The following is a 27,276-nucleotide window of genomic DNA, read 5'->3' as shown; positions in this document are numbered from 1 at the left end:
CACATTTTCACCACTCAGATATGTAATATTGAATCATTTTCCTCAATAAAAAAGAGAGACATATTTTTGTCTCGTTTTTATAATTTGGTTCTCTTCATCTACTTTTAGGACGTGTGTGACAATCTGGTGAAGTGTTAGATCAAAGCTACGCGGAAATATAGAAACATCTTAAGAGTTCACGAACTTTCAAACGCAAATATATGTACTCAAATGGCGTTAAGTTGCCTTCACAGTATCCATACGGCATAAAATAACACTGAAAGTGGCATAATACTGCCATCTAGTGTTAAAAAGTCATAGCCCTATAGTTAGCTGCGAGTGCTTTTATATTACATTACTGTATTACATTTAGATCAGCGAGCGCCACCGATGATTTGACCCATTGTCACTTACTCCTAGGGTATAAGCAAACAACATTTCTTTTTTTAAATGCGTGATTGCATGGAAAATTATTTTTATTTTATTTTTGTTACCTACACGATTAAAAAAAATCGAATCGAACCGTATCGCTTGTCTTGTGAAACAAGTGTGCTATCGAAGCCACAAAATCTAGACTATCGATTGTAGGTTATAGTCAATGATCAGAGCAAATTAAACTTTTATTGTCAATATATCTGAGTCGTTTTTATGTTCAAAAAATGAAATAACCAAAATCTACTTTTTAAAACCCAATATTCACAACCGATCCGGACCGTCCTGATTAAGACTTTGACCGATAGACTCCACGCACACAATCTGCTCCGCCGGACGGGGTCTTATCCATGCGTGCGCTCCGCTGCTTTGGTCTAGCACACGCAGCTAGACCAAACTCCGCTGCTTTGGTCTAGCGCGAGCAGCTAGACCTGGCTGTCTAGTTGCCAAGCGAACGTCGGTTTTTGTAGTTAGCCCAGCTAGCTAATAGACCCAAAACAATGTCTCAGCCGCCTCCCAAACCATGGGAAAGACGAATTCCTGGAACCATAACTGCTCCACTAAATTATCGGTCAGTAAAAATACTTATTCAAATTGTGCAGTTTTCCCCACATAATTCTGTGAGAAGCAAGTTAGCTTTCCAGCATCAACTAGCTAGTGTTAGCTAGTAAGGCTTAGAGGCCTTGATCCTCTGATATGGAAGTAGCAAGGGTAGCATAGTTATAACTCAACTTCTAGTACAGGACACGTTATATTTAAACTGTAATAAAACCCAGCTCGGTCTTATCAGGTGAGCCTTATTGTTATAAGCAGCATAGCAAAGTCAGCAACTAGACTAGCTAGTTACCAAAGTTACTCTCCTGTCTCAGCTGACATGTGCGCTGCATATTCAGAAACACTGCACTTATCTTAGACGTTGTGAGAGGCCTATTTCAGTTGAGATTTTAAACATAGATGAAAGCCTATATCTTAGGAGCAGGTTACATTTACATGTTTGGCATACGGTCTTATCCAGAGCAACTTCCATTTCTTGCCCAGGGACTCTTTCCCAGGCGGGGAACTGAACACTAGTTAACCACGGGAGAGGAAACATTGTTATCCACTACACTATACCAACACTATACCAGCAACTGTAGCATAAGGGGTCAACGATCAAAATCTGTGTCAGCTTTTGCTGTTTACAAACAGTGATGATCAGCTGGTAGTGTTGGAGCTGAGGTGTCGAGTACCGGACTGGAGTCCACTGAGATATTATGCTGATTAAGCAACTAACTCTAGAGTTCATGAAAACCTGACTGTGTGTCAGTTCCTGTGGCAACATATGCTTTGAAGCTAACCTGTTTTCTAACAGCTTTAATTAAACGAGCAATAAGTCATTTTTTAATTATTCTAATTATATGTGACGATGCCCACGTCATCCAAAACATTAAAGCCAAATAGCCAGGCGCTGTCCAAGATTCACTGATTTTTCGGGGGTCTACGCAATACAACAGATTTGATCGGGCTAGGTCTATGGCACTTCTGATAGGTGTATGATTCATATTCAATGTAATGTTGCATTATTTTTAAATTACTGCCACTTTGATTACAGGATAATATGTCAATCCTGTAGGCTAAGTATTCATGTACAAAAAGCACTCATATGTTACCCACTTGGATTACATTACACCTAGATAAAGTAAATTGTATAAAGAAAAAGCAGCTTGTATGAAATCAAGCCAAATATTATAACCAACATTTTAAACATTGCTTTGATTTATCCAGCTGCTGGATGTTGATTTTAGAAAACGTTTCAAAAAGTTTTTAAAATATCATTTTAACTTTTGCATTAACTAGACCAGCAGTTATTTGCCATGTCAGCTGCTGTACCTTTGCACAAGCTGTTGTATTACTTTTGTGTCTAAATATATGCTATATTCTGCATATGCAGAAATAAATAAATTAAGTGCCAGTGGTGTGAAATACGACGCTTCACGTCCACGGTCAATCCTTTTATAGGTGCTCCATTTTGGACAAATACTTTTATAGGTGCTCTGTTTTCAGTAATCAAGGCCACTCAGAATTGACTGATCTTGATTACTGAAATACTGATCAGGGGTTCTGGATCTCACAGCTCTGGATATGACATGCCGAGGTGAATTGACTCTGAGTTTAAGGTTAAGTCTAAGGTTTGTTAAACCAGCTTTGTGGAACACTCCCCAGGGCCCCACTGCTGTTTAGGGATTGTCCTGCTCCTACACACCTATGAAACTGTGCTCAGGACCGGAGATAGAGACCCCATTTCAGTATCCAAGTATTTTTGCAAGTTACTTATTGTTTGCTTGCTAGTCACTGTACTTGTATCTGTGTAGTCACTGTGTGTTTGAGGGACCCAAAATATTTTCATGTTTTTTTTCACAGATTGAAGCCACTAGAAATCTTATGAGATTGTTACCACTTTGTAACAACTCACCACTTTTTTTTTTATGTGTAGTGATTAAATATAAAACTTTATACCCTGTATAATTTACATGGGTCTATATGGCTATCCTAAATGAATTGTCCTGAGTGTATGTGTGTGTGTTTGTGTGTATCTGCATGTTTTATAAAGTTGTCCTTGTGTGAGTGTGTGTGAATGATTCTGTCTCGGCATGCCCAGTGGTGGATGGTGCTCTGTCCTGGGAGATGTCCGCTGTTCCCTCCCTCTACCCAATTCAGTCCCCCAGGGCGTGGAGGTTTCTGGTTGAGAGTACACGACGCACAATTAGCTGCCGCTTCTCTCCGTTGTGTGTGTTAATTGCACCGTGACCGTGGGTTCCTTGAAAGGCACTATATAAAGATAACGTCATTCACTCATTCAATGAGTCCTTCTCTAATCAGCCAGAATGATGCCTGTCTTGCCCAGTCTTTCTTCCTCATGCCTGGTGCTTCACTCCCCTCAGCTCTCCTGACTTCAGCACGCCACCTCCTGTAGTAGCTCCCCCGGTTCTAACGAGGGTGGCGCCCCCCGTCCCTCCTCGGCCCATCCAGCAGACGTACCGGCCCGCCTACAGCTCGTTCCCGTCCTCCTACGGAACCTTTGGCAGCTCTCCGTACGGAGGCTACAGCCCGTACGGCTACGGCGGCTACGGTCTGGGTTACGGCCGCCCGCGCTTGGAGGACGTGCCGCCTAGTCGCTTCGTGCAGCAGGCCGAGGAGAGCAGCCGCGGGGCGTTCCAGTCTGTGGAGAGCATCGTGCACGCCTTTGCCTCCGTCAGCATGATGATGGACGCCACCTTCTCGGCCGTCTACAACAGCTTCCGCGCCGTGCTGGACGTAGCCAACCACTTCTCCCGCCTGCGAGTGCACTTCTCCAAGGTGCTGTCAGCCTTCGCGCTGATACGCACGCTGCGCTACCTCTACCGCCGTCTGCAGAGGGCACTGGGCTTGTGGACACACGCGGACGCGGAGGACCTCTGGGCGGAGAGCGCGGCCGAGGGCTCCCTGGTGCCGGCGGCAGGGACTGGGACAGCTGGCGGGTCTGAGTCCAGGGTCAAGTCCTGGCCCATCTTTTTGTTTCTTACTGTCGTTTTCGGAGGACCGTACCTGATCTGGAAGCTCTTGAGAACTGAGGAAGGCGTAGAGGAGAGCGGTGAGACGTCATTTGTCCGTGTGTCACGGCCCTCCGTTTCGTCTCCTCTGTTTGTATATCCGCCTCTTCTTTCCTGTGCTTCCTCGGCATCTCTCTCTCTCTCTCTCTCTCTCTCTCTCTCTCTACAGCCCTCTCTCCCTCTTCCACTCTTCGCATCTCTTTTTCACTTGCTCGCTCCCTCTTTCTCTCCCCCATGTGTTTCCTCCCCATTCCCTTTCTCTCTTTCTAATTTCAGCACCCTGCATTTCTGACTGATTAGCATAGGAATGTAACCGCAGGGATTTCCTTGTGTAGCTGGGCCGAGGCTGTTGGTGGCTTTGTCGGTTGTGTATACCAGCACGTTGAATTTCAAATGAAACATTTACTATAGAGTTTATGCAGGCTGTCAACTTTAATTGGACTTTATCTGTGTCTTTGTTATGTGTGCCACGTAAGAGATGCAATTCCCTTCCATGGAAACTGCAATGAACACAGGACATGTTCCTTTTAGAGAGTGTCCTATGTGATGTTTGTGTGGTTATGTAGCCTTGTCCTCCCTGACTGATTGCTCTGTATCCAGGCACTAACTGGGCTAGTGGGGAGGATGACCATGTGGTAGCTAAAGCAGAGTATGACTTCATTGCTGCTTCTGAAGAGGAGATCTCCTTCCAGGCTGGAGATATGCTCAATCTGGCCCCAAAGGGTAAGACCCCACACCCATCAATAAGCATGCACTGTGACGCTGAACCGCCACTATAACAGCTATTTGCATCCTGCATGCCTGCCAAATAACCAGTTATGAGTAGTCATACATATTTTGCTTTTGTTCTTAACTATATCAGTTCTATAGTTGCAAATTGTAGCAGGAAATGTACTTTGTGCTACAGTAGAAATGCCTGCAATTTACTGATGAAGTGCAAAGCAGTTTATTTATGTGTAATTTTCTGCTGCAATTCGCTGTGTATGTTGTGAGTCATTTATTGTTTGCGCACTGAGAACTCTTGTCCTGCGGGTGGTCTGACTCTCTCGCCACAATCAGACCAACAGCCGAGGGTACGTGGTTGGCTGCTGGCCAGTTTGGACGGACAGGCGGTGGGACTTGTCCCTGCTAACCACGTCAAAATCTTGGGCAAGAGGCGTGGCAAGAGACAGCCGGAGCTGGAGAGGCTGGCGCAGCTCCAGGAGGGTCAGCAGGGTTTGTGTTCGAGTCTGGGCACGACGGGCGTCGCCACCCCAGAGACCTGCCACTCCCTGAGCACCGGGGGTGTGGCGACGTCAAAGACCCGCCCCTTCCCGGAGGAGCTACTGGAGGTTGCATATAAGGAAATTCCAGTGCCATACACCAACCCAGTGGTCTCCACAAATACCACAGCCACAAACACTGCACTGGGGACTTCTGAAAGGGTCGATTTGTGAATGTGAGAAAAGAAGGCAGGTGTGTGACCATGTGTGAGCAAGGGAAGGGTGTGAATCACTTCATCTGTGACCACGTGTGTGTGGGAGGAAAAGTTAGGGTGTGCTTGCAGGCATGCGTCAGGCTGGGACAATATATGAAGAGTGTTTCCCCTTACTGACAGAGCAAAGCCCATGACATGGAGACTTGCAGGGACATTACATCTCTGCACTTAGAAACTATCTGTAAAGGTATAACCGGAATGTTTTTAGTGCTCAACTACACTCATTTACAGATAGCACCCTGTTCAGTTCATCAATTGTAGTCTTTTATAGGGGTGGTATTGGAATACTGGAAACTAGTGCAGTATATGTCTAGTAGAGAGACATTAGTGATGGCATTGCTTTCACTGGGTATGTGTCTCGCCTTCTACCACAAACGAAGGGAAAACCACCATGTGAATAGAAACTGTCCTGTTTTGTTTTAAAAACCAGAGTCTGTCTCCTTGTCAAATGTTGATTATGGCTATAAAAGCAACAGAATGTACCATAGGCAGGGTTTACCTTGAATCAATCGATCTTTCCCCACAGAACACATTTTGTCTGTTTGCTAAATCCATGTGATTGTTTGTTCCAATATCTGTCCTTCTTCCAAAAAAATTAAAAATAACAGTTCAAAACCTTGAAGGGCAAATATTATTGTTACATGTTTGTTGACCTTGCTTTTGAACTGCTGTTATTTTAAATAATGCTTTTGTTTCCTCGGGTCCTTTTGATCAACATCAGACTAGAGTTAAAAAGCATAGTAATTAAGAAATCTGTTCCTTTATTGGGTTTAATTGACTTCATCTCTGTTTAAAATTGACAGAATCATGTAGATATATTTAAAACGTTAGATCTGCAGCGTTATGTTTTATTGAGACGTATTATTGTGAACAAGCAGCTAGCCTAAGGGGAATGTTCCATTGGCCTTGCATAGCTGTGCCCAGTCTAATCTTCTGCGCAGAAACAGGTTGTGTGAGTGCAATATCTTTGGGCAAATGGTAAACTTGTGTCTATTTCTTAACTGTCTTGTGCTATGGGTTTGTTTGTACCCTCTGATTGTTATTGTATAATCATTAACACGTGCAGTTGTGTAAATATAGAAAGAAATTTCACATTAAAATATTTTTCACAAACTGATATCCTTTATCTTTTTTGTTCAAAAAATCAATCGTATTCCTAGTCAGTTTAGGAAGTTGAAGAATTATGTAGCTATATCTGTAATTCATGTATGTTCATTTTGCAGTCGCTTCTGGGCATAAACACTGGACGCTGCTTTTTAGTTTGTAAAATGGTCTTTACCTTTCAAGTACTATTAATAGTTAATAAAATACGCCGTGGTTTATTAATAGTTAGTAAAATACGTTAATCTAAGCCATTAACGTATAATGGCGGCCTGGCATTTGGTAACGATAACGACGGGGAAAAAAAGGAGCCGCTGTCACCAAGCAACGGAGACGCCCTCGTGCACCTGCTGCACTGCGGCACCGGAAGAGCACAAACCCAAATAAGCAGCTGACCGCTACGAAACGGAGCGACCTGCCAACTATCGTCGGTTAACACTGAACACGTTTCTTCACGGCCTAGTCATCTGGCCCGGGCTGGTCGTGTTCCTCAGCCGCCACTCACATACACGGCCGTTTACGGATGGGAGGCGCCGAGGAGCTGCCGCATCGCTGGACGCGATAACTCCCATCACTAGCGAGCCTTTTCTTCCTCTCGGAAGGGGAACGAATCCGGATATTTTAAACTGGGGAAAAGGACAGAAAACACGTGTATGTATACAGCCGCAACTAAACAATGCGTTTAGTCCTGTAGCCGCTTGGCTAGACGCTGGAGATAGACGAGACGTTGTCGACCGGTTGCCTGGGTAGGTCAGCAAACGTCCAGCATCGCCGGCCGCAGCATCGCTGGGCAGATCTGTTCCGGAGGTACCCAGGAGCTTTATCTCGGTTACCGGCACACAACAGCACCAGTACGCCAGGAGACAGCCAAAAAGACGAATGTAGGTGAGCTCTGTTGACAGTTAATCTAATTATTCCTGTTCACAGTGTATTGTTCAGCAATGCGCCGTAGGCATATTGGGACGGAACCCTGTACGCTGCGAGGGTTATTCGGCTTAACACAATATGGATCCTGTATTCAGCTACAGACAACTGCACAGTGGATCAAATAAATGGTTACAGATATTAACAAGATCATATTTATGAAAATACTGCGGGCAGGCGAACCTGTGCAGATTGGGGGGTTTTTTTCTGTTCCAAAACGTGCATTGTCCTTCCTAAAACCGGTCGCACCGTTTTAATTCGCATGTTAAACGACGTCTGCCTGCACATTCACTTCGTTTCTGGTTTCAGATAATGAATCGCCTTTGTTCTGTCAACAATAACGTCCCATGCGATAACAACCTCCTGGTCCTGGACATGGTTCTGAGCTCTCTCTGGGCGGTGCCACAGCCAGTCAACTGGGAGAACGTTGCCAGGCTCGTTCCTGGCTTTACCCCAAAAGAGGTAAAGCTGAGCTTACTGATGCTTAGATCTGCTCTAATATTGCTCCTATGATTTAAGTTTAGGACTTTGCTAGTTTGAACTGTTCATAGATCACCTCCTATGTGGGGTTAAAGCCAACGATGGTCTCTTATTTTAATACAGTTTTATTTTTTATGGGATTTCATAAACTCTAATGTTTTGTGCGTTAGCAAATAATTCCCCCAGTTCTCCACAGGACTTTTACTCTGTTATTGTATGTAATCCGCTGTTTACAGGCTGCAGAAGTACAGTACAGTATATTTGTCCTCAGAGGCCCACGATATGACCACAAGCCTCTTATATGTTCCCGTTTTCTGCATATAAAAAGTCCAAGTAACAATATATGGGCACAAGTGCTCAACCTTAAAGAGAACCAGCGTCAAACCAGCTGTGTACCTGTGCCACATGTTGCTTTTGCTTTGGTTTCTGAGTGTGGCTCATTATAGGTGTCCCATTACACTGGAAGTCCTCCTTCATTTTTGGAGAAAGTGTGTCAGGTCTCCAGTACTGTCACTCTGAGTATTGGGAACACGAGTGTCACTCTACAGTTGCGAGAGCACGAGCATTTGTGTGTGTGTGTGTAAGGTGGCAGAGTATCACTTTGTGAACTCTCATAGTCATAAGAATTGGCATTGTGAATAGCTGAGGATTTTCTATTTTGTAAATTTTGTTATGATTATTTCACAAATTGAGTATGTCATAGCGTTCATCGCCGCTAAGCTGCTCATAGCATTGCCCCCGCAGGACTGGTGTGTGACCGCCTGATAAAAACATGACCCTTACATGGCTCTCGAGAGAATGAATCACTGTCTAAAAAGTGGAAATGTTGGAGCTGTTAATGTCATGTGTGTGTGGTCAGTGCGCACGCAGGTTCGATGAGCTGAAGAGCACCGGGAGTCTTCCTCTAGTGGATGATCATTGTAACATGCTGACCGTGACTAGCGGCTCTCCGTCTGAACCACTCTCCGCTTACATCAGGTCCACACTCTTGGACCTCACCGGAGACACGGCAGAGCCACGGACCAATCAGAGCGTACTTTCTGTATCCGGTAAGTCGGTAGAGTGGGATTAGGGTACCACACTCTTCTTTAATTCACAACATACAAGGAAACTAATATGGGGAGTGATTTGAAAGTTTGTTCTCCTGCTGAAGGTCAACCTTCCTGTGTGTCGTGTTTCCTGAGTGCTGTAGGGCCATGTTACCGAAAAAAAATTAGACCCCACAGAAATTGGGAGCAAGGGGACAGATTCCGGTGTGATAACTGCTGTCAGTGAAGTGGCCCAGATAGGTTTCAGTACTGGGTGCCTCTGATTCTCTTCAGGACTGAGCGTGACCCCTGCAGAGAGAGGATGCAGAGCTGAGAATGAGATCACATCGGCTACAGAGGATAGAGAGAACGAAGATGGTGGGAAAAGGTAGAACCTCACTCACCCTGGAGTGTTAGCCATATCTGCCCTGCGCTGCAAAGTTTAACACCAACCCCGCTCCAAGAGAGCTACCACCCAGCAGAGTTTAGCACTAACCCTGCTCCTGGAGATCTACCACCCAGCAGAGCTTAGCACTAACCCTGCTCCTGGAGATCTACCACCCTGCAGAGTTTAGAACTAACCTTGCTCCTGGAGATCTGCCACCCAGCAGAGTTTAGCACTAACCCTGCTCCTGGAGATCTACCACCCATCAGAGTTTAGCACTAACCCTGCTCCTGGAGATCTACCACCCAGCAGAGTTTAGCACTAACCCTGCTCCAAGAGATCTACCACCTACAGAGTTTAGCACTAACCCTGTTCCTGGAGATCTATCACCCTGTAGAGTTTAGCACTAACTCTGCACCTGGAGATCTACCACCTACAGAGTTTAGACCTAACCCTGCTCCTGGAGATCTACCACCCTGCAGAGTTTAGCTTCAGCCCTGCTCCTGGAGATCTGCCACCAAGCAGAGTTTAGCTCAACCCCCACTGTTGGAGAACTTGGAGATGTACATTGCTAGTGGACCTCCAGTATCAGAGCTGGGTAAATCAGCATATAAATCAGCATAATTGTACCATGTGCTATTCATTACAGTGTTTTGGTAATATAACTGGTTTATATCACTGGTGATATCACTGCTTTGTGTCACTGGTAATACCACTGGTTTATTTCACAGGTAATATCACTGGTTTATATCACTGGTAATATCACAGGTAATATCACTGGTTGATGTCACTAGTAATATTGCAGGTTAATTTCACTGGCAGTATCACCAGTTTATTTCACTGGTAATAACACTGGTTTATGTCATAGGTAATATTACTGGTTTATGTTATTGGTCATATCACTGGTTAAGTTGCTCATCTTGGGTCTTTCATCTCAGCCCTACCATGGTGATCCACGTGTGTGATGAAGCAAAGAACCTGAAGCAGGATTTTGAATGTCCACGCCACCTGCTGGTGAAAGAGATGCGCTACTTCTCAGAGTACTTGTCCATGGATGTCCAGCGGTGGGAGGAGGTGGACATCTCCGTGCACTGTGACATCCAGATCTTCGACTGGCTAATGAGTTACGTGAAGAGGAACTGCGAGGAACCTGAATCTGAGAAGTACATCGAAAGGCCCAAGCTGGGTCAGTGTATGTGTGTGTGTGTGTGTGTGTGTGTGTGAGTGTGAGCTAATAAGATTAGCACTCATTACAATGACTGGGGTTCTGAGAGAATGTGTGTGACAAGCATTTTCTATATACTATATGTGCCGCAGTGAATTGTGTGGAGCTGTTATTTGGCTGTTTGTGATGTGGTATGGTCATGGTGTGGTTAGTGTGGGGTTGGTGTTTGTGATGGGGTTGGTCAAGGTGTGTGGTGTTGAATGATGTGGGGTTGGTGTTGCGGTGTTTGTGATGTGGTCTGGTCATGGTATGTGATGTTGTGGGATTGGTGTGTGTGTGAGATGTGGTTTAGACATTGTGTGTGGTGTTGAATGGTGCAGGGTTGATATTTGCATGTTTGTGATATGATTTGGTTATAGTGCATTGTGTTGAATGGTATGGGGTTGGTGTTTTGTGATGTGGTCTAGTCATGGTGTGTGGGGTTGAATGGTGTGGGTTTGGTGTTTGTGTTGTGCTTGGTTATGCTGTGCAGTGTTTAATGGTGTGGGGTTTGTGTTTGTGATGTGGTCTGGTCATGGTTTTGTTTCTGTGGGGTTGGCGGTTGGTCGTAGTGTGTGGTGATGAATGGTGTGGGTTTGGTGTTTATTTTGTGCTTGGTCATGCTGTGTGGTGTTTAATGGTGTGGGGTTGGTGTTTTATGTGTTTGTGATGTGGTTTGGTTATGGTGCATGGTGTTTGCTTTCAGAACCCAGCAATGTCATCTCCATCCTGATCTCATCCGAATTCTTGAAGATGGATACTTTAGTAAGTGTGAAATTTTCAGTGACTATAAATACATAATAAATACTTACACAGATAGTAAGTGTGAACAAGTGTGAACTAATGTAGTGTGGTGAGTGTTCAGAGCATGACCAGGTATATGCAAATACCTATAGCTTTCAAAACTGGTAACATTTTAGTTCACGTACTTAAAGACTTCATGTAACACAAAGGTAAAGTGCACAGAAGCTGTATTTTATTAAAAATGTATTAAAATCTTATTAAAGATCATGCTCCTAAAGTGACACACATGTGCAAAGAGCTTCACGTGTCACGTACCTCCAGAGGTAAATCTAAATGGAGTCAACAGTAACGGCTACTAGCCTAAAGTTAGTGCTCTGCTAATCTGAAACGGAGGCTCCAAATTCAGAAACATATTATCCTGAGCGCGAGGAGGTGAAAGATGGCCAAGATTTGAATGATGGAGCTCTGTGATGTCACAATAGCTCCTTCACTGGTGAAGAATATCTGGATGTGAAACCTGAGCCCACTGTTATCGTCCATCTTTCCTTCTCAGCAGCGCAAAATTATGACGAATGTCAGGTGGGCTTGACATAGCAGTTACAGGAATTTCAATCTGGCTGTTCAGACTGAGTCGCTTTGCCACGTATTGGATAAGGATCAGATGTCAGTAACGCATATGGAAGTGTTGGAATTGAAAATGACAGATTTTTTCTGTTCCCACTGCCATCCAAATGACAAATCTGTCTCGCATATGTAGAAAAAGATCTGGATTTGGCTTTTTATAACCTGCTGTGTGAACGTCGCAATGCGTGGACTCTGGTTTGTGGATTTATGGGTTGAACCGTGGCCTGCTGGCCTCCTCATCGGCCACTCGGTGCTCTCGTACGCCTGTTGGGGGGAGTTAACTCCTTCCAACGCAGGTGGAGGAGTGTATCCAGTTCTGTGTGTCAGTGTGTGTGTGTGGCCGAACGTTTAAATTCTGGCGTCCTTCCCCGCAGGTGGAGGAGTGTATCCAGTTCTGCCATAAGCACATGAGTGCTGTCGTGGCAACACAGTGTAACATGAGCTGTATCAGCAGCATGCTGGTATCGCGCATCACCCAGCTCTTCACGCACAACCAGGCCCACGACATCAAAGACAAGAAGGACAAGTTTAAAAGGTGAGCGCAAATTTACGTCAATTTTACATCAGTTCTCAGAGGAACTCGTATGGCTGATGCACCTTTCTTCCCAATCATTTTTGACTTGTTTATATATTCGTATTTGAAATTTTTTGTCTGTGTTTTTGAAGTATTTAAAAAAATAATTGCATGTGTGTTTACCCTCAGTAAGTTGTTCCAGAAGAAGATTGAGAAGTTGTTCAATCCTGATGGTGAGAATCAGGACTCTCCCGGATGTGCTGCTACGCTATACAGGTGCCACAGCACAACGCAGGACACACACACACACACACACACACACACGCGCGCGCACACACACGCCTTGATATTTTTAATATTTTTAATATTTAATAAGTATTTTAATATTTAATAAGTATTTTAATACATCGCCCCCTGTCTCCCTCCAGGTGTAGTCTTTGTCAGAAGCTTTTAACCAAAGACACTGAAAGGAAGATTCCGTGTGTCCCAGGCAAACTCAATGTGGACTCTCATGGGAATATCGTCTACGCACACAGCAGGTTGAGTGTCTGATCATTGTCTTCGTATTGAGTTGTTGAGTGTTTGATCATCATCTGCAGACAGTAGGTTAAGTTTCTGATCTAAGGCAGAGCTTTCTTTGAATATATTTATATATAATACAAATATATATTTTTTGTTTTGGTTTTTGCTGGTTATTCTCCCCTTAGGCATAAAGGTTGGGATGTACATGAGTATCTGAATAGCTTGTATGAGGAACTGAAATCCTGGGTGCTGGTTTACTGGAGGATCTGGGGTACCATCAACTTCCTCACCTGTTCATGCTGTAAACAGGTAAACACACACCTGCTGATGCTGTAAACAGGTAAACACACACCTGCTGATGCTGTAAACAGGTAAACACACACCTGCTGATGCTGTAAACAGGTAAACACACACCCGCTGATGCTGTAAACAGGTGATCACACACCTGCTGATGCTGTAAACAGGTAAACACACACCCGCTGATGCTGTAAACAGGTAAACCCACACCTGCTGATGCTGTAAACAGGTAAACACACACCCGCTGATGCTGTAAACAGGTAAACACACACCCGCTGATGCTGTAAACAGGTAAACACACACCTGCTGATGCTGTAAACAGGTAAACACACACCCGCTGATGCTGTAAACAGGTAAACCCACACCTGCTGATGCTGTAAACAGGTAAACACACACCCGCTGATGCTGTAAACAGGTAAACCCACACCTGCTGATGCTGTAAACAGGTGATCACACACCTGCTGATGCTGTAAACAGGTAAACACACACCCGCTGATGCTGTAAACAGGTGATCACACACCCGCTGATGCTGTAAACAGGTAAACACACACCCGCTGATGCTGTAAACAGGTAAACACACACCCGCTGATGCTGTAAACAGGTAAACACACACCCGCTGATGCTGTAAACAGGTAAACACACACCCGCTGATGCTGTAAACAGGTAAACCCACACCCGCTGATGCTGTAAACAGGTAAACACACACCCGCTGATGCTGTAAACAGGTAAACACACACCCGCTGATGCTGTAAACAGGTAAACACACACCTGCTGATGCTGTAAACAGGTAAACACACACCCGCTGATGCTGTAAACAGGTAAACACACACCTGCTGATGCTGTAAACAGGTAAACACACACCCGCTGATGCTGTAAACAGGTAAACACACACCTGCTGATGCTGTAAACAGGTGATCACACACCTGCTGATGCTGTAAACAGGTGATCACACACCTGCTGATGCTGTAAACAGGTAAACCCACACCTGCTGATGCTGTAAACAGGTGATCACACACCTGCCGATGCTGTAAACAGGTAAACACACACCTACTCATTCTGTAAACAGGTAAACACACCTGCTCACCCTGTGCACAGGTAAACACAGTCAGACCTGCTTAGACTCTAAACAGGTAAACACATCCTCACTTGTATTAAAAGAGGTACACACACCCTAATCTGCTCATACTTTAAAGATGGAACAGGTCCATACCTACAGTAAAAAGACCAGCACACGCTTGTCTGCTCGTATTGTTAACGATAACCCAGTCTGAAAATATTCTGATTTCTGTTGTATAAGGCAGTGGTTTTCAGAGTGGGAGAATTGGGGAGGGGGATCATTTATGATGACATATTTAAGCTCTAGATCCCAGCCATACTAGGGGTGGGGAGAGCGCTGGTGAATATAGGATAGAATTCCAGAGTTTTTCCACGTTATAGAACTTCCATTGTCCAAGTTTCCGTCTTTCTTTTCATTTTCAATACATCTTAGTTACTTAGACCTACAGTATTCAAGATATAAATGCTACATGTAGATTAATATAATACTAAGATATGTAAATGCATGCATAATACATGCTGTATTAAATGCATACTACTCTTTTACTCCACTAATTTAACAAACCCAGTTAGTGGCAGTAGACGCATACTTTACCGTGCAGTTCATTACTGGAGCTTACAGAACTAGTGTACAATATTTAAACTACTAGACATCCGGTAACTTATTTACACAACTGTCTTTTGCAGCAGACGGTTAAACCATGATATTGTACGGGCACCGCTGAAACTACGTCAGTACACGGGCTACTTACAGGGTTTGTAGTAGTGAAAATGTTTCAGTTCATAACATGTTCACTTGGATGGACTTCTAGTACTTCCAAGATAAACTTAATGAGAACTAGAAACAAGGTACCAATGAAAATCAAATACAGCTCCAGTGTAGCTGTTGTTTGCCACTTTGCAAGTTAGATTTTGATACACAGCAAGACTGTGTGTGTGTGAATTCACTTGTGAATGCATGTGAATAAAGAATTGCTTTTTATATTATTACTATAACCGGTACCACAATTGTTAGACTTTGTTTAGTTCTGTTGTTCATTTTAGTTGTTTTCACAGTGTGTGGGTGTTCCAGACAGAAGTGGCGCTGACCATGGCAGAAAATCTGTAAAGCTGCTCTGTAACAATGGCCCTTGTTAAAAGTGCTGTTTGACTTTGACCCCTCAGCAGCTGCAAGACCAAACCTTCCCCTCCACCGAGGCAGACGACTTGCTGTCAGCTTTATGTAGCTTCTTCCAAGGCACTGGTAGCAGTGGGTGAGAAACCACATTTACAGTAGGAAATAAAACAGAAATGACATGTTGTGCTTTCTGTACAAGAGAGTGTAAGTCTCTCTGTAAGTCGGAGCTTATCTGGCCACACGACAGACATTTTAGTGAGAAGTGTGAGTGAAAGCTGGCCAAAGTACATTCAGATACAATCTGGACTTGGAACAATAACCTCTTGTAACATCCTGAACTGCACTGCTGTGTTTCTTCTTCCCAGGTCTTGGCACTGCTTGTTGTTGTTTGGTATGGCATTTGTGCTCATTCAGTAATTCTTTCTAGGTATTAGCATTGACTCCTGTATCTAGCAGTATCTTAGTTCAATGGTATCTTGGACTCTAACCTATTGCGCTGGCTAGGATGCTTTCTCTGAGTTGATGAAGAGGAACTTTTGTAAGTCGATCTGGATAAGAGCGTCTGCCAAATGCCGTAAACATAAATGTAAATACATGTTAAGGCAAAGTGTGAGCAGGCCTATTGAGAAGTCATCTTGTCGGGCTTGTCTGGGCTATGAACAGAAAAGAAAGTGACATATAATTAGGATAGTAACGGCATATACACTTACTGGCCACTTTCTTAGGTACACCTGGTCAACTGCTCGTTAATGCAAATAACAAACCGGCCAATCACATGGCAGCAGCTCAGTGCATTTAGGCATGTAGATATGGTCAAGATGACCTGCTGAAGTAAAACTGAGCATCAGAATGGGGATGATAGGTGATTAAATGACTTTGAACGTGGCCTGGTTGTTGGTGCCAGACGGACTGGTCTGAGTATTTCAGAAACTGCTGATCTACTGGGATTTTCACGCACAACCATTTCTAGGGCTTACAGAGAACGGTCCAAAAAAGAGAAAACATCCAGTGAGTGGCAGACTGGTTCGAGCTGACAGAAAGGAAACAATCACTCAAATAACCATCCGTTACAACGGGTGTGCCGAAGAGCACAACATGTCTAATTTTGAAGCAGACGGGCTACAGCAGTAGAAGTCCACACCGGTGCCACTCCCGTCAACTAAGGACAGGCAACCGAGACTGCGGTTCACATCGACTCACTAAAATTGGACAAGATTGAAAAAACATTGCCTGATCTGATAAATGTCTGCTGTGACATTCGGATGGTCAAGTCAGAATTTGGCGTAAACAACAGGAAAGCATGGATCCATCCTGCCTTGTGTCAGTGGTTCAGGCTGATAGTGGTTGGATAATGGTGCCAGGCCCATTAGTACCAGTTGAGCATTGTTTAAATGCTACAGCCTACCTGAGTATTGTTGCTGACCATGTCCATCCCTTTATGACCACAGCGTATCCATCTTCTAATGGCTACTTCTAGCAGGATAACGTGCCATGTCACAAAGCTTAAATCACCTCAAACTGGTTTCTTGAACATAACAGTGTGTTCACTGTACTGAAATGGCCTCCACAGCTACCAGGTCTCAATCCAATTGACCTTTGAGATGTTTCCTCTGTTATTGAGATGTTTCCACTGTTATAGAGGTGTTCCACTGTTATAGAGGTGCTGCTCTGTTACAGGTGTTCCTCTGCTATGAGCTGGCCCAGTGCAGGTACCACCCTCAGCCTGTGGTGTTCCCCGGTGTGGGTGCAGAGCGCAGCTGGCATGGTACTGGGTTCTATCCCTGCTGCAACCGGAGGGCTCTTCGGTTCGACCCCGCCGCCATGCCCCACGTAAGATAGAATTGCCTAGAACTCTGTATCCTGCCCAGGGTGACCTAGAGCTATGCTGGCTAGGGGTTCTGCTTGTAATCACATGGGAGACTTTCTGTGTGTGTGTGTGTGTGTGTGTGTGTGTGTGTGTGTGTGTGTGTGTGTGTGTGTGTGTGTGTGTGTGTGTGTGTGTGTGTGTGTGTAACTGCAGGGTTGTAAGCTCAGGGACCATGTAGTGTGTACAGTGGATAGTGAGGACTGTTTGGACAATATGAAATCCGTCCAGACCAGAATTCTGAATGACCTGCTCCTGCATCGAGACGTTGTGTGTGTGAGCAGCCCTCCGGTGTCTGAGAGGTCAGCATCAATGTTCACCAATGTTCACCTGTGTGTGACTTCCTTAACAAGGATGTGTTTCATTTTGACATTTCATTTTGAGTTTTAACTCCTTGCTGGATTTGACTGTGCTGTGATGGCTTGTGGTTTTGATGCAGCTCTGTGGAGTCGCCTGCTGGGGACGTGCGTGTGCAGGACTGCAACATTATGCCAGAGCCTGGAGTTCTAAATGTTCAGAGAGGCAGAGAAATCACCGCCGTCAGTCTAACCCGCTACGCCATTCCAGTATAAACACTGATCTCACACACAGTTAGTCTGTTGTTTCAAAAGGTTACTTGCTGTGAGCCTCACAGAGATTTCCTGCAGTTTCTGATAGCTTGTCTGTACCCTCTGCATCGTCTGATGAATTATGGATCCTGTTTGGGTGATAATTACAAGATAACATGCCCGTGCTATGGGCCAGAGCATGTACAGCTGATCCCATCCGGGGGCAACACCGGCCCACACACAATTTCACAGCGGCGCACGGTTCCAGACTAAAGTCAGAGCGAAATGCTCACAGATTTCTGGATGGTTGCGGGAGGCTGCATTTCACCACTGATATATTTTTATGGTTTTAGTTTGTGTGCTTCAGATGAACAAAACATTCAAGTTCAGAAATATCCTGCAATGAAAAAAAGAGTTCTGGGATCTAAAAATGTCTCCATTAATGTGTCCCCATCTGTTTCAGTTCTCGCTGTTAAAGAACTGGAGTCTTCAGCTGGTGAGAACACACACACACACACACACACACACACACACGCACGCATATGCAGAAGTCGTACAACCACACCGATACACGTTCACACTCAACACACTCTTTCTCATGCCCTCAAATCAAACATTTTAGTGCAGGGACTGTAGTGCATGCACTGGTCTTCTCATTTTCAGTGCCCTTTGACTTTTCTCAGAGACAGCAATCTCTCCTGTCTGAGGATGAGGAATATACCACAGGGTCAGAAGTTACAGAGGATGAGGTTGGGGATGAAGAAGACGCTTCCAAGAAACAAGGTTGACTGAGTCTGTAGTAATGACCTCTAATAAAACTATTAGGAACTTTAGGAACTTTATTAGAAACTTTAGAATGTAGTGATTGCTTTTGGCCTGAAGGTGGCAGCTAATTACTGTTAAAAGTGAATGCTCTTGAACAACAGCCTTTAAAGACGGACATTTAGTTCTTTTTGCACAGTGGCAAAGAAAGCACAAAAACCAGGCAAGCCTTTGAAAAGACAAGTGGTCTCACCCAGCATACAGCACAGAGAGAAGCCTGTAGACAAGGTGAGTCAAATGTTTACCGTCCCTAACTCTTTATCCCTTCATTTACTTCTGCAGTCAGCCTCAAACTCACTGTTTTCTTAATCCTTTTAAAGGTTCCTTCACGGGACTCAACCCCGTTCACGTACGTCTTTCTGCTGTCTCTTCCAGAAGTGTTTATAGCTCCTTTTATTGTTTATAGCCACGTAATATTCAAATTCGTATTACGGTAATCACATGTGGATCACAACTGGATCAATTACCTGACAAAAATCACATTTTTAGTTCAGTTCCCTGGAATCCTTAAATTGTAGTCTTTCATTTCTTTGTTTCGTCTGATTTGTCTCTGTCTCTACTCAGAGTAAGCATGCAGATGAGTAAATGGGACAGCACTCGCTCATTGAGGTTTAACCAGGACGCTCAGAGGGAGGAAGGTACACACTAAGAGTTTGAAGTTCTTTTCTAACCCAGCTGTCTGGCCTAAGCCCTAAAACCTCAACTCCTCCCATATACCACTCCCCTATCTCACTGACCACTCCCCTATCCCACTGACCACTCCCCTATCCCCCCAGACCACTCCCCTATCCCCACACAGCCTGCCCCATTCACTTTGGTTCCACAAGCTGCAACTGCTGTTACAACTGGAAATTGAAGAGGAACCATGCGAATGCTACGGCAAGGGGGAGCCAGGACAACAGGTCAGAGGGGCGATATCATCATCATCATCATCATCATCATCCTCCTCCTCCTCATCATCATCATCATCATCAACCCGTGTACCAAGCTCAACACCAGAGCTGCTGAGATTAAAGATCATGATTTGAGATTAAAGATCATGACTAAGCTGGACCCCAGTCATAGCAGACTACCAAGACCAAGTGAAGTACCTGAAGGCTGCTGGAAGATTTGAATGTAGCAAGACAAACATTCACCACTACTACCATCACTAAGACCAACCACCTGATACACACCACAGCAAAGGCGATACTCAAGATGCTTGGCTAAAAGATGAACATCATCGAGAAACAGTATCCTTCGTGGAGAACGAGTTTGGAAGCCAAGAGAGGAGCAACATGGAGAGAAGTTAGAATGGTGTGATGAAGGTATCTGAGAAATACAACAAGCTGTCCATGCCTGAGACCTTGGAGATCTGAGACCTTGCTAAGCAAAGACTAACAGCCCTGGCTGAAGAGGAAGCCAGGAGAATAAACAGGATGTTCTCCCACAAGCTATCCGAAGTGTGTGCCACAGCAACAGTAATACTTGAGATGCTTGGCTACATGATTAAAGAACAGTAAGTAAACAATAATAGTTCAGGCTGCAGAAGCTAACTGCTTCTGGCTGAAGAAGCTAACTGCACTCCATGAGCACCTGGCAGCACATTAAGAGTTCACCCACTAACAGATGGAACCCGCCGTGAATGGTCAACTGAAGGCCAGACAGTACTGATCCTAAAGGACCCCCAGGAAGAGGACGGTTCCATCCCATTACCAGCTGACAACCTGCCTCTGCACAACATCATTGCATCTGAGATGTGTAGAGGCACATGGCTCCGTACTTGAGCGGGACACAGAAAGGCATCAGCAAGAACACCAGAGGAGCCAAGCACCATCTACTGGTGGATTTAAAAACTCACTTGAGACTGTAAGACAAGACAGACCAATCTATGCACCACCTGGATTGATTATGATTCAGTGCCCCACAAATGGATCCTGGAAAGCTTGAGGCTATGCAACATCAACAGGATTCGAAGAGCCTTCATCAAGAACTCAGTGGGACTGTGGAAAACAACCCTAGAGGCCAACAGCACCATCAAGTACCAGATATGAAAAGGAGTAACCATCAACCAACTCCTCCCATGGAAGTGAACAAGACAGCTCACTAATCCATCTCACCAGTATATACAGCAACGACACTGGAATGTCATTCAGACTGGATAAGTGTCATCAGATGGTTAGAAGGAGAGAGAAGGTAACAAGAACTGAATGGGTCGCACTAACGGAAGGCGACATAGCAGATGTTTAGGGTGGCTACAAGTACCCTGGAATCCCACAGGCAAATGGGAATCATGAAGAGACCACAAGGGAAGCAGCTACAGACAAATACCTAAAAGGTGAAGCAAGTCCTGAGAAGTCAGCTGAATGGGAGGAACAAGATCCGGGCTCTCAACACCTACGCTCTACCTGGCCAAAGGAGGTGATAAAGGCCACTGACCTCAAGACAAGGAAACTCCTCTCAGTGCATGTAGGGTTTCATCCCGAATCCAGCATTCTGCACTAAGAGGGAGGAGGGGGGCCAAGGATTAGGTTGCATGAGTGCCACTATCCAGGATGAAACATCAAAAATCCAGGAGTATGCCAGGATGGTAGCCCGAACTGGTGAAGCGCTCGGTGAGTACCTCAGAGAGCAGAAACCCGAGGAGGTTGGGAATGAAGAGGAGCAGAAATGATAACGGGATGATAAAACCCTGCATGGTATGTAGCACCGGCAGATAGTGGGTTAGTATCGCTAGAAGAGCTAGGAAAGATGCGGAAGATGAAGGCAACATCGGTTCCTCTGGTAAAAAGAAGGATAGAAGCTCTAGCTCCCAAACTGGGAGAGTGGCTCCAGCATGATACAAGGAACATCCAAAGTCTCCGTCCAGAAGAGTGCAGTCCGGGGAACAGCTAAGATACCACGCAGGACTCACAGGCAAACTCACAGGCACCAAGCTTGAAAGAAAAAGACCGTCTGGTGAAGGAATGGGGAATGAATATATATATATGTGTGTGTGTGTGTGTGTGTGTGTGTGTGTGTGTGTGTGTGTGTGTGTGTGTGTGTGTGTGTGACCTGCTATGTGTATATGTAAATAACTTGTTGTGTCTTCCTTGGCTCCCTACAGACCAGAGGAGAATGGTGGAGGTAATTGATCATCTTACCAAAATGCGCTTTGGTGACTTGGAACAGATCAAGTCAAAAGACACTAAAGAGGTAGAGAAGAACCACCTTCACTGTTGTATGTGTGTACGTATAATACATATTATTCATATAACATGTAAATCACATGTTATGTAATATATACATATTACATACATATATGATGTATAATATTGTGTAAGTGACTATTATGTTCTTTGATGTGTGTCAAGCTTGCAGGAGGTATCTACTCCAGACTAGAGGCCCAGTTTAAGAGCTGTACTCAGTCAAGTGGCAAACATAACAGCTCAGACAAAACACTCCGGTATGACGCACACATGCTACAGCATGTAAAGCACAAGTGTGCGCTGCACACCAGCATTTAGATGCACAAGCTGTTTGGTACACACCCCACAACTCAACAGTGTAATGACTACACACTGCCATAGTCACACACACACACACACACACACTACTACAGCCTCGCGCATATGTTCTATTCATACATTAATCTGACTGCTGTTTTTTCATCTTGACGATTACTTGGTTTTCCGTGTGAAGAGATGGACAACATTATCTACTACACACAGCATCTACTAATCGACCGCTTCTTTCTGTAGGCTGAAGACCCGCTCCGGGCCATCTAGGCCAACGTAGAAGAGGAATGAAAGATGACCTGAGCGGTGTGTGAAAGGAAGACTCCTGAGACTGCTCAGACAGATGAGAGACGCTCCATCTCTCCTTCACCCGTATCCCATTGTCTGAACCACCAGAGGACAACGAGCAGTGATGAACATTTGAATCAGTCTTCCCCATTGCTAGCGGTGCTACTAGCCTCACGGATGTTGTCTTTCTCTCTCCCTGTGATCTTTTTTGCCGCTTCTTTGCTCTTTTTGATTCTTTCATCTCCTGTTATATTTCACATGCTCATAAACCTGATGTAACCGCACCCCTCCCAATGCCCCTGTAGTAACCTGCACTTTGTGCTGTCCTAACACACCAACCCCTGCTGGTGAGCATTAAACTTGCAGCCAGCGTTGGCTCCGAGAAGCGGGCTTGTCTTACTAACCTGGCGCACTCAATCTAGAATAAAGAATGGAGCGGAGCTTGCAGGAGTGTGCGCTTCACTTTCCTGAACCTTAACACGAGGCTGAACTCAGTCTGCTGGCTAGCGGCTGTAGTTATAGACAAGGCCGTGGCAGCGAACATCAGCTCAGCTGGTAACCAGTCCTGTTTCATAGTACATTAGAAAATTGTTTGGGGTAGTTTAGAGATAATAGTGGGGTTTGGGGTAGTTTCTACAGGATGGTGGGGTTGGGGTAATTTGATGATTATGGGGTATGGAGTAGTTTTAGGATGACATTGGGATTTGGGGTAGTTTGGGCATGTTGGTGGGGGTTGAGGTAGTTTGGCGATGCGGATGGCGATGGTGATGGAAACCATGGCAATGAGAGGTATTGGCACTCATGAGTTGGAGGACAAGTCGAAATAAATAAAATTTAAAAAAAAGACATTTGGAAATTTTGCTTACAATGTGTTAACACACTTCTTGTTTTAAGGTTTATTTAAAGTGTTTTTTTTTTTTTTTACCATATTCATGTTAACAATAATTATAGAATTCCAATAAATGGAACATTTTGGTCATTGCGATAATGATGAGAAATTTTCATACCATTCTAGAAGGAAGTGATGAGATATGTCTGCTGATTGGGTGATCCATGTTGTGAGTGACTAAGCTAATGGTGTGACTGTGAGTTACAGGCTTTTGGCTGTAATTTTTGGAATGTGATGGGGATTGGCTATCATTGCTGGGGGTTGATGGGACAGTCACTGTTTGGCTGAGCTCGGGCTGTTTATGCTACAGCAGTGGAGCTTCTGCCATTTTCCAGCTAAAATGAGCTTGTTAATATCCTCAGTGACAACAGAAACCAGAGCCACATCACGCAAAATTCTCTCTCTCTCTCTGTGTGTGTGTGTTCATGTTACACTCACGTCTTTATCTTTCTCTATCGTCTTTTTATTTGTCAAGCTAACATTGGTCTCTCACATTTGTGACATTTTGAACTTCTCTTTTTTTCTCTTACAGGAATACAACTCTCTCTTTACAGCTGACAGAAAGTTGAGTACTCTTTCCAAAGATTAGCAACCACAGACCTGGTGTCACTTTTCGCGTTACTTACAGGCGTTGGGCTTGGTTCTTACAAAATACTACTCACAGGCTGCGGGCTGGGGTCTTACAAAACACTGCTCAGCAATTGGGCTGGGGTCTTACAAAACTACATAGAATAGATTTAGATTTGAAACATGTCTGACAGCTTACACAAGTAAAATATTCAAAAGTGTTTCTTTTCACAAATAATGAACCATTTCAAAAACAGTTTCTACATATTCAGTACATGCAACACTAAAACTATTTGAACAAATGAATGTGAACTTTACATTAGAGAGTTTAGAACATTGAGGTAATGTTTTTAGGAAAAATTTTAAAGTACTGTTTATTATCCTGTATTATGCTCATAAAGTGATCGGTGACCTCAGTGTAATGGCCTCTGAAATTTCAGTCTCTGTGGGCCTACCAGGTGCACAGTGATACAGAAGCGTGTTTGAAGGCATAAAGATTTGTTTATTTAATTAAAACCTTTAATAATGCCTTTCTGGGCATCTGGGGACACGGTGCACATAGCTTCAAGGCCACTGTGCAGGAGCAAAGTGGATTATTCTGGTTTATTATAGCATCAGGTGACAGGTGTTACAGGAAACAATCTTATCAACTGTGGGTGGGCAAAATCTTTTTTTTAAAGGGAAAACCTTTCACTGGGATATAATAGTGTCCATTTTCAATTTGCATAATAAATATTGGTGGTAACTTCAAAACTTAGAATGTAAAAAATTACTTCATTGCACCTGAAAACTATAAAAATGAGTGTGTGTAACTCAGACATTCTCCAGAGGTTACCTCAAATGCACGTTACGGTTAACCTGCAATAGAGAATGGGACCTGCTATTCTCTTCAACTAATTCTTGAGTCTTCATTTGTATTCTCTATTCAGAGTTATAACTGGCAAATTGGGAATCTATACCATCCTGAACATGCTGAACAAAGATATTTGTAGAACCGTGTGTTTAAAGTTGACATTCAATGGACACTGGGACAGGAGCAAAATAGTGGTTGTTTGTGTAGCAGAACAAAGCTGTATATACACACATGCTTCACTCACACACGCGCACACACGGCCACAAGTGAAAGGTAAACAGTGGTTGCATTCTCCATGTGAAGGGTCATAGGTCATATCATTGGCTGCTCCTTTGTTTATTGTTCCTGGCAGTGAAAGCTTCTTCTCTTCTCACTGTCATTATAATCAACAGCACAGAGCCCTGAGGGCGTAAATAACACGCTCCAGTAACCAAACTGGGTTTTACCATGTTCTCCATGTCTTTACAGGTAATCTAATTGTTCCTTTTGTAGTAAGTTTACCACTGGTGCAGCAGGGCATTGATAGCTTAATGCATATTAAATTCCCACAAACAATTTAACAGATGTGACAGGCTTCCAAGTCAAGAAATTCTGCGCTTGAGATGATGGACGTTAGCCACGAGAGGGAGCTCTTCAATCCTATACGTACATTCGGTGATCCTGCAAAGAATTGACTCCTCCTCATTGTTTGTATTCTTGCTTTTAAAGTTCACCTCCAAGAAAAGGGCACCACTATTTATAGTAGGCTAACGCCATAGACTATAAACACACACAGATTTCTACAGATGCATTATGCATTTTTGGACTTTGTATGATTCAAAATATGTGAGAATTATGATGCAGGTCACTGTGGCAAAACAAAGACTTCAAATATGTTTATCATAATTTTCTGTTTATGCTATTCTCATGTCCAGAGATTTGCCATTCCTACTATTCCAAGCTCTAAGGCTGGCTATTGCATACCAGGAGTAAAATACCCATTAATAACTAGCATGGTAGTGAAATTATTACCATACATGTAACACAATGATAGCATAGTAGTGCGTTCTCCTGCAGTCCAGAACTGAGCCAAACCAGGGTGCCATGCCAAGTGTGGCTCACTGACCTGATGCCATGATAATGTATGTAAACAGGTGGGCAGGGCCAGCCAGATCGAGTTGAGATTGGCCAAATCCTGAACTTGGTGCTCCACCCCATCCTCTCTCTCTCTCTCTCTCTCTCTCTCACACGCGCGCACACACACACACACACACACACACACACACACTCACTCACACATACACACACACATACACGCAACAGTTTACACTGCAGTGCTAGGGTGCTCTAACAGCTCCAGGCTGTGTGATCAGAACTTCAACCTCTTCGCTAAAAAACAAAAACACTGCAATGAGGCTTCAAAAGCGTGGAGGAGGTTTAAGAAACTCTTACTGTTCTAATCGCTGTGTTGACACTTCGCATCTCAACTGCTCCAAGAATAAATACCACAGTGTTTGTAAACAGTTTGAGTTTGAAAAATAACTCGCTTATCTGCCTTCAGATAAGATAGGATCACTTAACTGTTTTGATAAGTCCCGTTATGTTTGCTAATTTATGCAAACGTGTAGTTTTTTGAGTAAACACAACTTTTCAGTAGTGTTCAAAAATCCCCAGAAGTGCTTAATTAGTCAGACTGAATAATTTTAATTTGCTTCTCAATACAATCTTGCGAACCAGACCAAAATGAGTTAGATCAAATTCTGGCTGCTCAGAATTCTGGCTAGACAGTTAAAGTGCCTACTTCAAACAAGCCTCAGTGTTGCAACAACACGGCAATCCTATGGATCAGTATATAGCCAGTCCAGAGTACAGCAACACAAGGTAGCTCAAAATGGCCATTGGAACACAGACTCAGCAGAGCAGTGATTTTGCAGAAAACAGACTCAGCAAAGCAGAGACTCAGCAGAGAAAGGATTCATCAGAACAGACTCAGCAGAGCAGAACCTCAGCAGAGAAATGATTCATTAGAACACAGACTCAGGAGAGCAGAGACTCAGCAGAGAAAGGATTCATCAGAACACAGACTCAGCAAAGCAGAGAAATGATTCAGCAGAACAGACTTAGCAGAGCACCGATTCAGTAGTCTTCTGGGCTAAAGTCTGAGCACCAAATCCAAATCCTGCCTGGCTGTTTCAACCTACCTCTTCACACACCCACACACACACACAACCCCAATGCAAACAGGCTCATTGTTCACTTAACTCTTCGCTCTAGCATTTAAAAGTTTAGATTTGAGGTGTTTGTTACATATGGTTGGTACACAAGTGATAATGTCTGATATGAATAAAGAAAAATGTGTTTATGATGTAGTCAGATATAACCCAGTCCACTTTTATTCTACATATAAACGGCAACATATTCAACACAACTTCAAATAACCTGACTTCTATTTCTAACCATTCAGTCAATGCTTCTAATACCAGTCCCAGCATAATAACAGCCCCAGAAGATCTAGAATTATTGCTGAAATTCAAACT

At 44.1% G+C, this 27,276-nt stretch overlaps 2 protein-coding genes across 7 annotated transcripts; both read left to right on the top strand.

Annotated features, from left to right (window-relative positions):
• The first annotated feature begins 821 nt into the window (after positions 1 to 821).
• Positions 822 to 6,574, top strand: pex13 (peroxisomal biogenesis factor 13). The gene is made up of 4 exons (XM_035533089.2): positions 822 to 982; positions 3,333 to 4,021; positions 4,581 to 4,703; positions 5,040 to 6,574. The coding sequence occupies exons 1-4, from the start codon at positions 912 to 914 to the stop codon at positions 5,414 to 5,416; spliced, it is 1,260 nt and encodes a 419-aa protein (XP_035388982.1). The 5' UTR covers positions 822 to 911; the 3' UTR covers positions 5,417 to 6,574.
• A 309-nt stretch (positions 6,575 to 6,883) lies between these two features.
• On the top strand, positions 6,884 to 24,716 carry sanbr (SANT and BTB domain regulator of CSR). 6 transcript variants are annotated; one of them, XM_035533132.2, is made up of 21 exons: positions 6,886 to 7,443; positions 7,792 to 7,944; positions 8,822 to 9,011; positions 9,285 to 9,378; positions 10,314 to 10,561; positions 11,286 to 11,344; positions 12,322 to 12,482; positions 12,651 to 12,737; positions 12,890 to 13,000; positions 13,169 to 13,292; positions 17,131 to 17,283; positions 17,474 to 17,619; positions 17,757 to 17,856; positions 18,329 to 18,361; positions 18,549 to 18,648; positions 18,827 to 18,915; positions 19,008 to 19,036; positions 19,252 to 19,325; positions 21,773 to 21,894; positions 22,020 to 22,111; positions 22,407 to 24,716. In XM_035533132.2, exons 2-21 carry the CDS (start codon positions 7,795 to 7,797, stop codon positions 22,441 to 22,443), a joined length of 2,199 nt encoding a protein of 732 aa, XP_035389025.2. In that variant the 5' UTR covers positions 6,886 to 7,443; positions 7,792 to 7,794; the 3' UTR covers positions 22,444 to 24,716. The 6 variants fall into 6 exon arrangements, 4 of the variants coding, with proteins under 4 accessions (XP_081578072.1, XP_035389025.2, XP_035389026.2 ...); XM_035533133.2 differs by having other exon boundaries at positions 6,886 to 7,439; positions 22,407 to 24,715; XM_081721945.1 differs by having other exon boundaries at positions 6,886 to 7,439; positions 21,773 to 21,861; positions 22,407 to 24,714.
• Positions 24,717 to 27,276: the final 2,560 nt, after the last annotated feature.

Source organism: Electrophorus electricus, chromosome 10, assembly GCF_041902795.1.
Source record: "Electrophorus electricus isolate QZ-2024a chromosome 10, ASM4190279v1, whole genome shotgun sequence".
Lineage (NCBI taxonomy): Eukaryota > Metazoa > Chordata > Actinopteri > Gymnotiformes > Gymnotidae > Electrophorus > Electrophorus electricus.
Note: the sequence above shows the minus strand (reverse complement) of the source record. Positions and strands in the feature narration are given on the sequence as shown.

Excerpts from the sequence above, each read along its gene's own strand:
- pex13 (XM_035533089.2), top strand. The coding sequence starts at position 912 with ATGTCTCAGCCGCCTCCCAAACCATGGGAAAGACGAATTCCTGGAACC. Across the intron at positions 4,022-4,580 it reads GGAAGGCGTAGAGGAGAGCG|GCACTAACTGGGCTAGTGGG; the intron begins GTGAGACGTCAT and ends CTCTGTATCCAG. Across the intron at positions 4,704-5,039 it reads GCTCAATCTGGCCCCAAAGG|ACCAACAGCCGAGGGTACGT; the intron begins GTAAGACCCCAC and ends CGCCACAATCAG.
- sanbr (XM_035533132.2), top strand. The coding sequence starts at position 7,795 with ATGAATCGCCTTTGTTCTGTCAACAATAACGTCCCATGCGATAACAAC. Across the intron at positions 17,284-17,473 it reads ACCCCGCCGCCATGCCCCAC|GGTTGTAAGCTCAGGGACCA; the intron begins GTAAGATAGAAT and ends GTGTAACTGCAG. Across the intron at positions 18,362-18,548 it reads AGAACTGGAGTCTTCAGCTG|AGACAGCAATCTCTCCTGTC; the intron begins GTGAGAACACAC and ends GACTTTTCTCAG.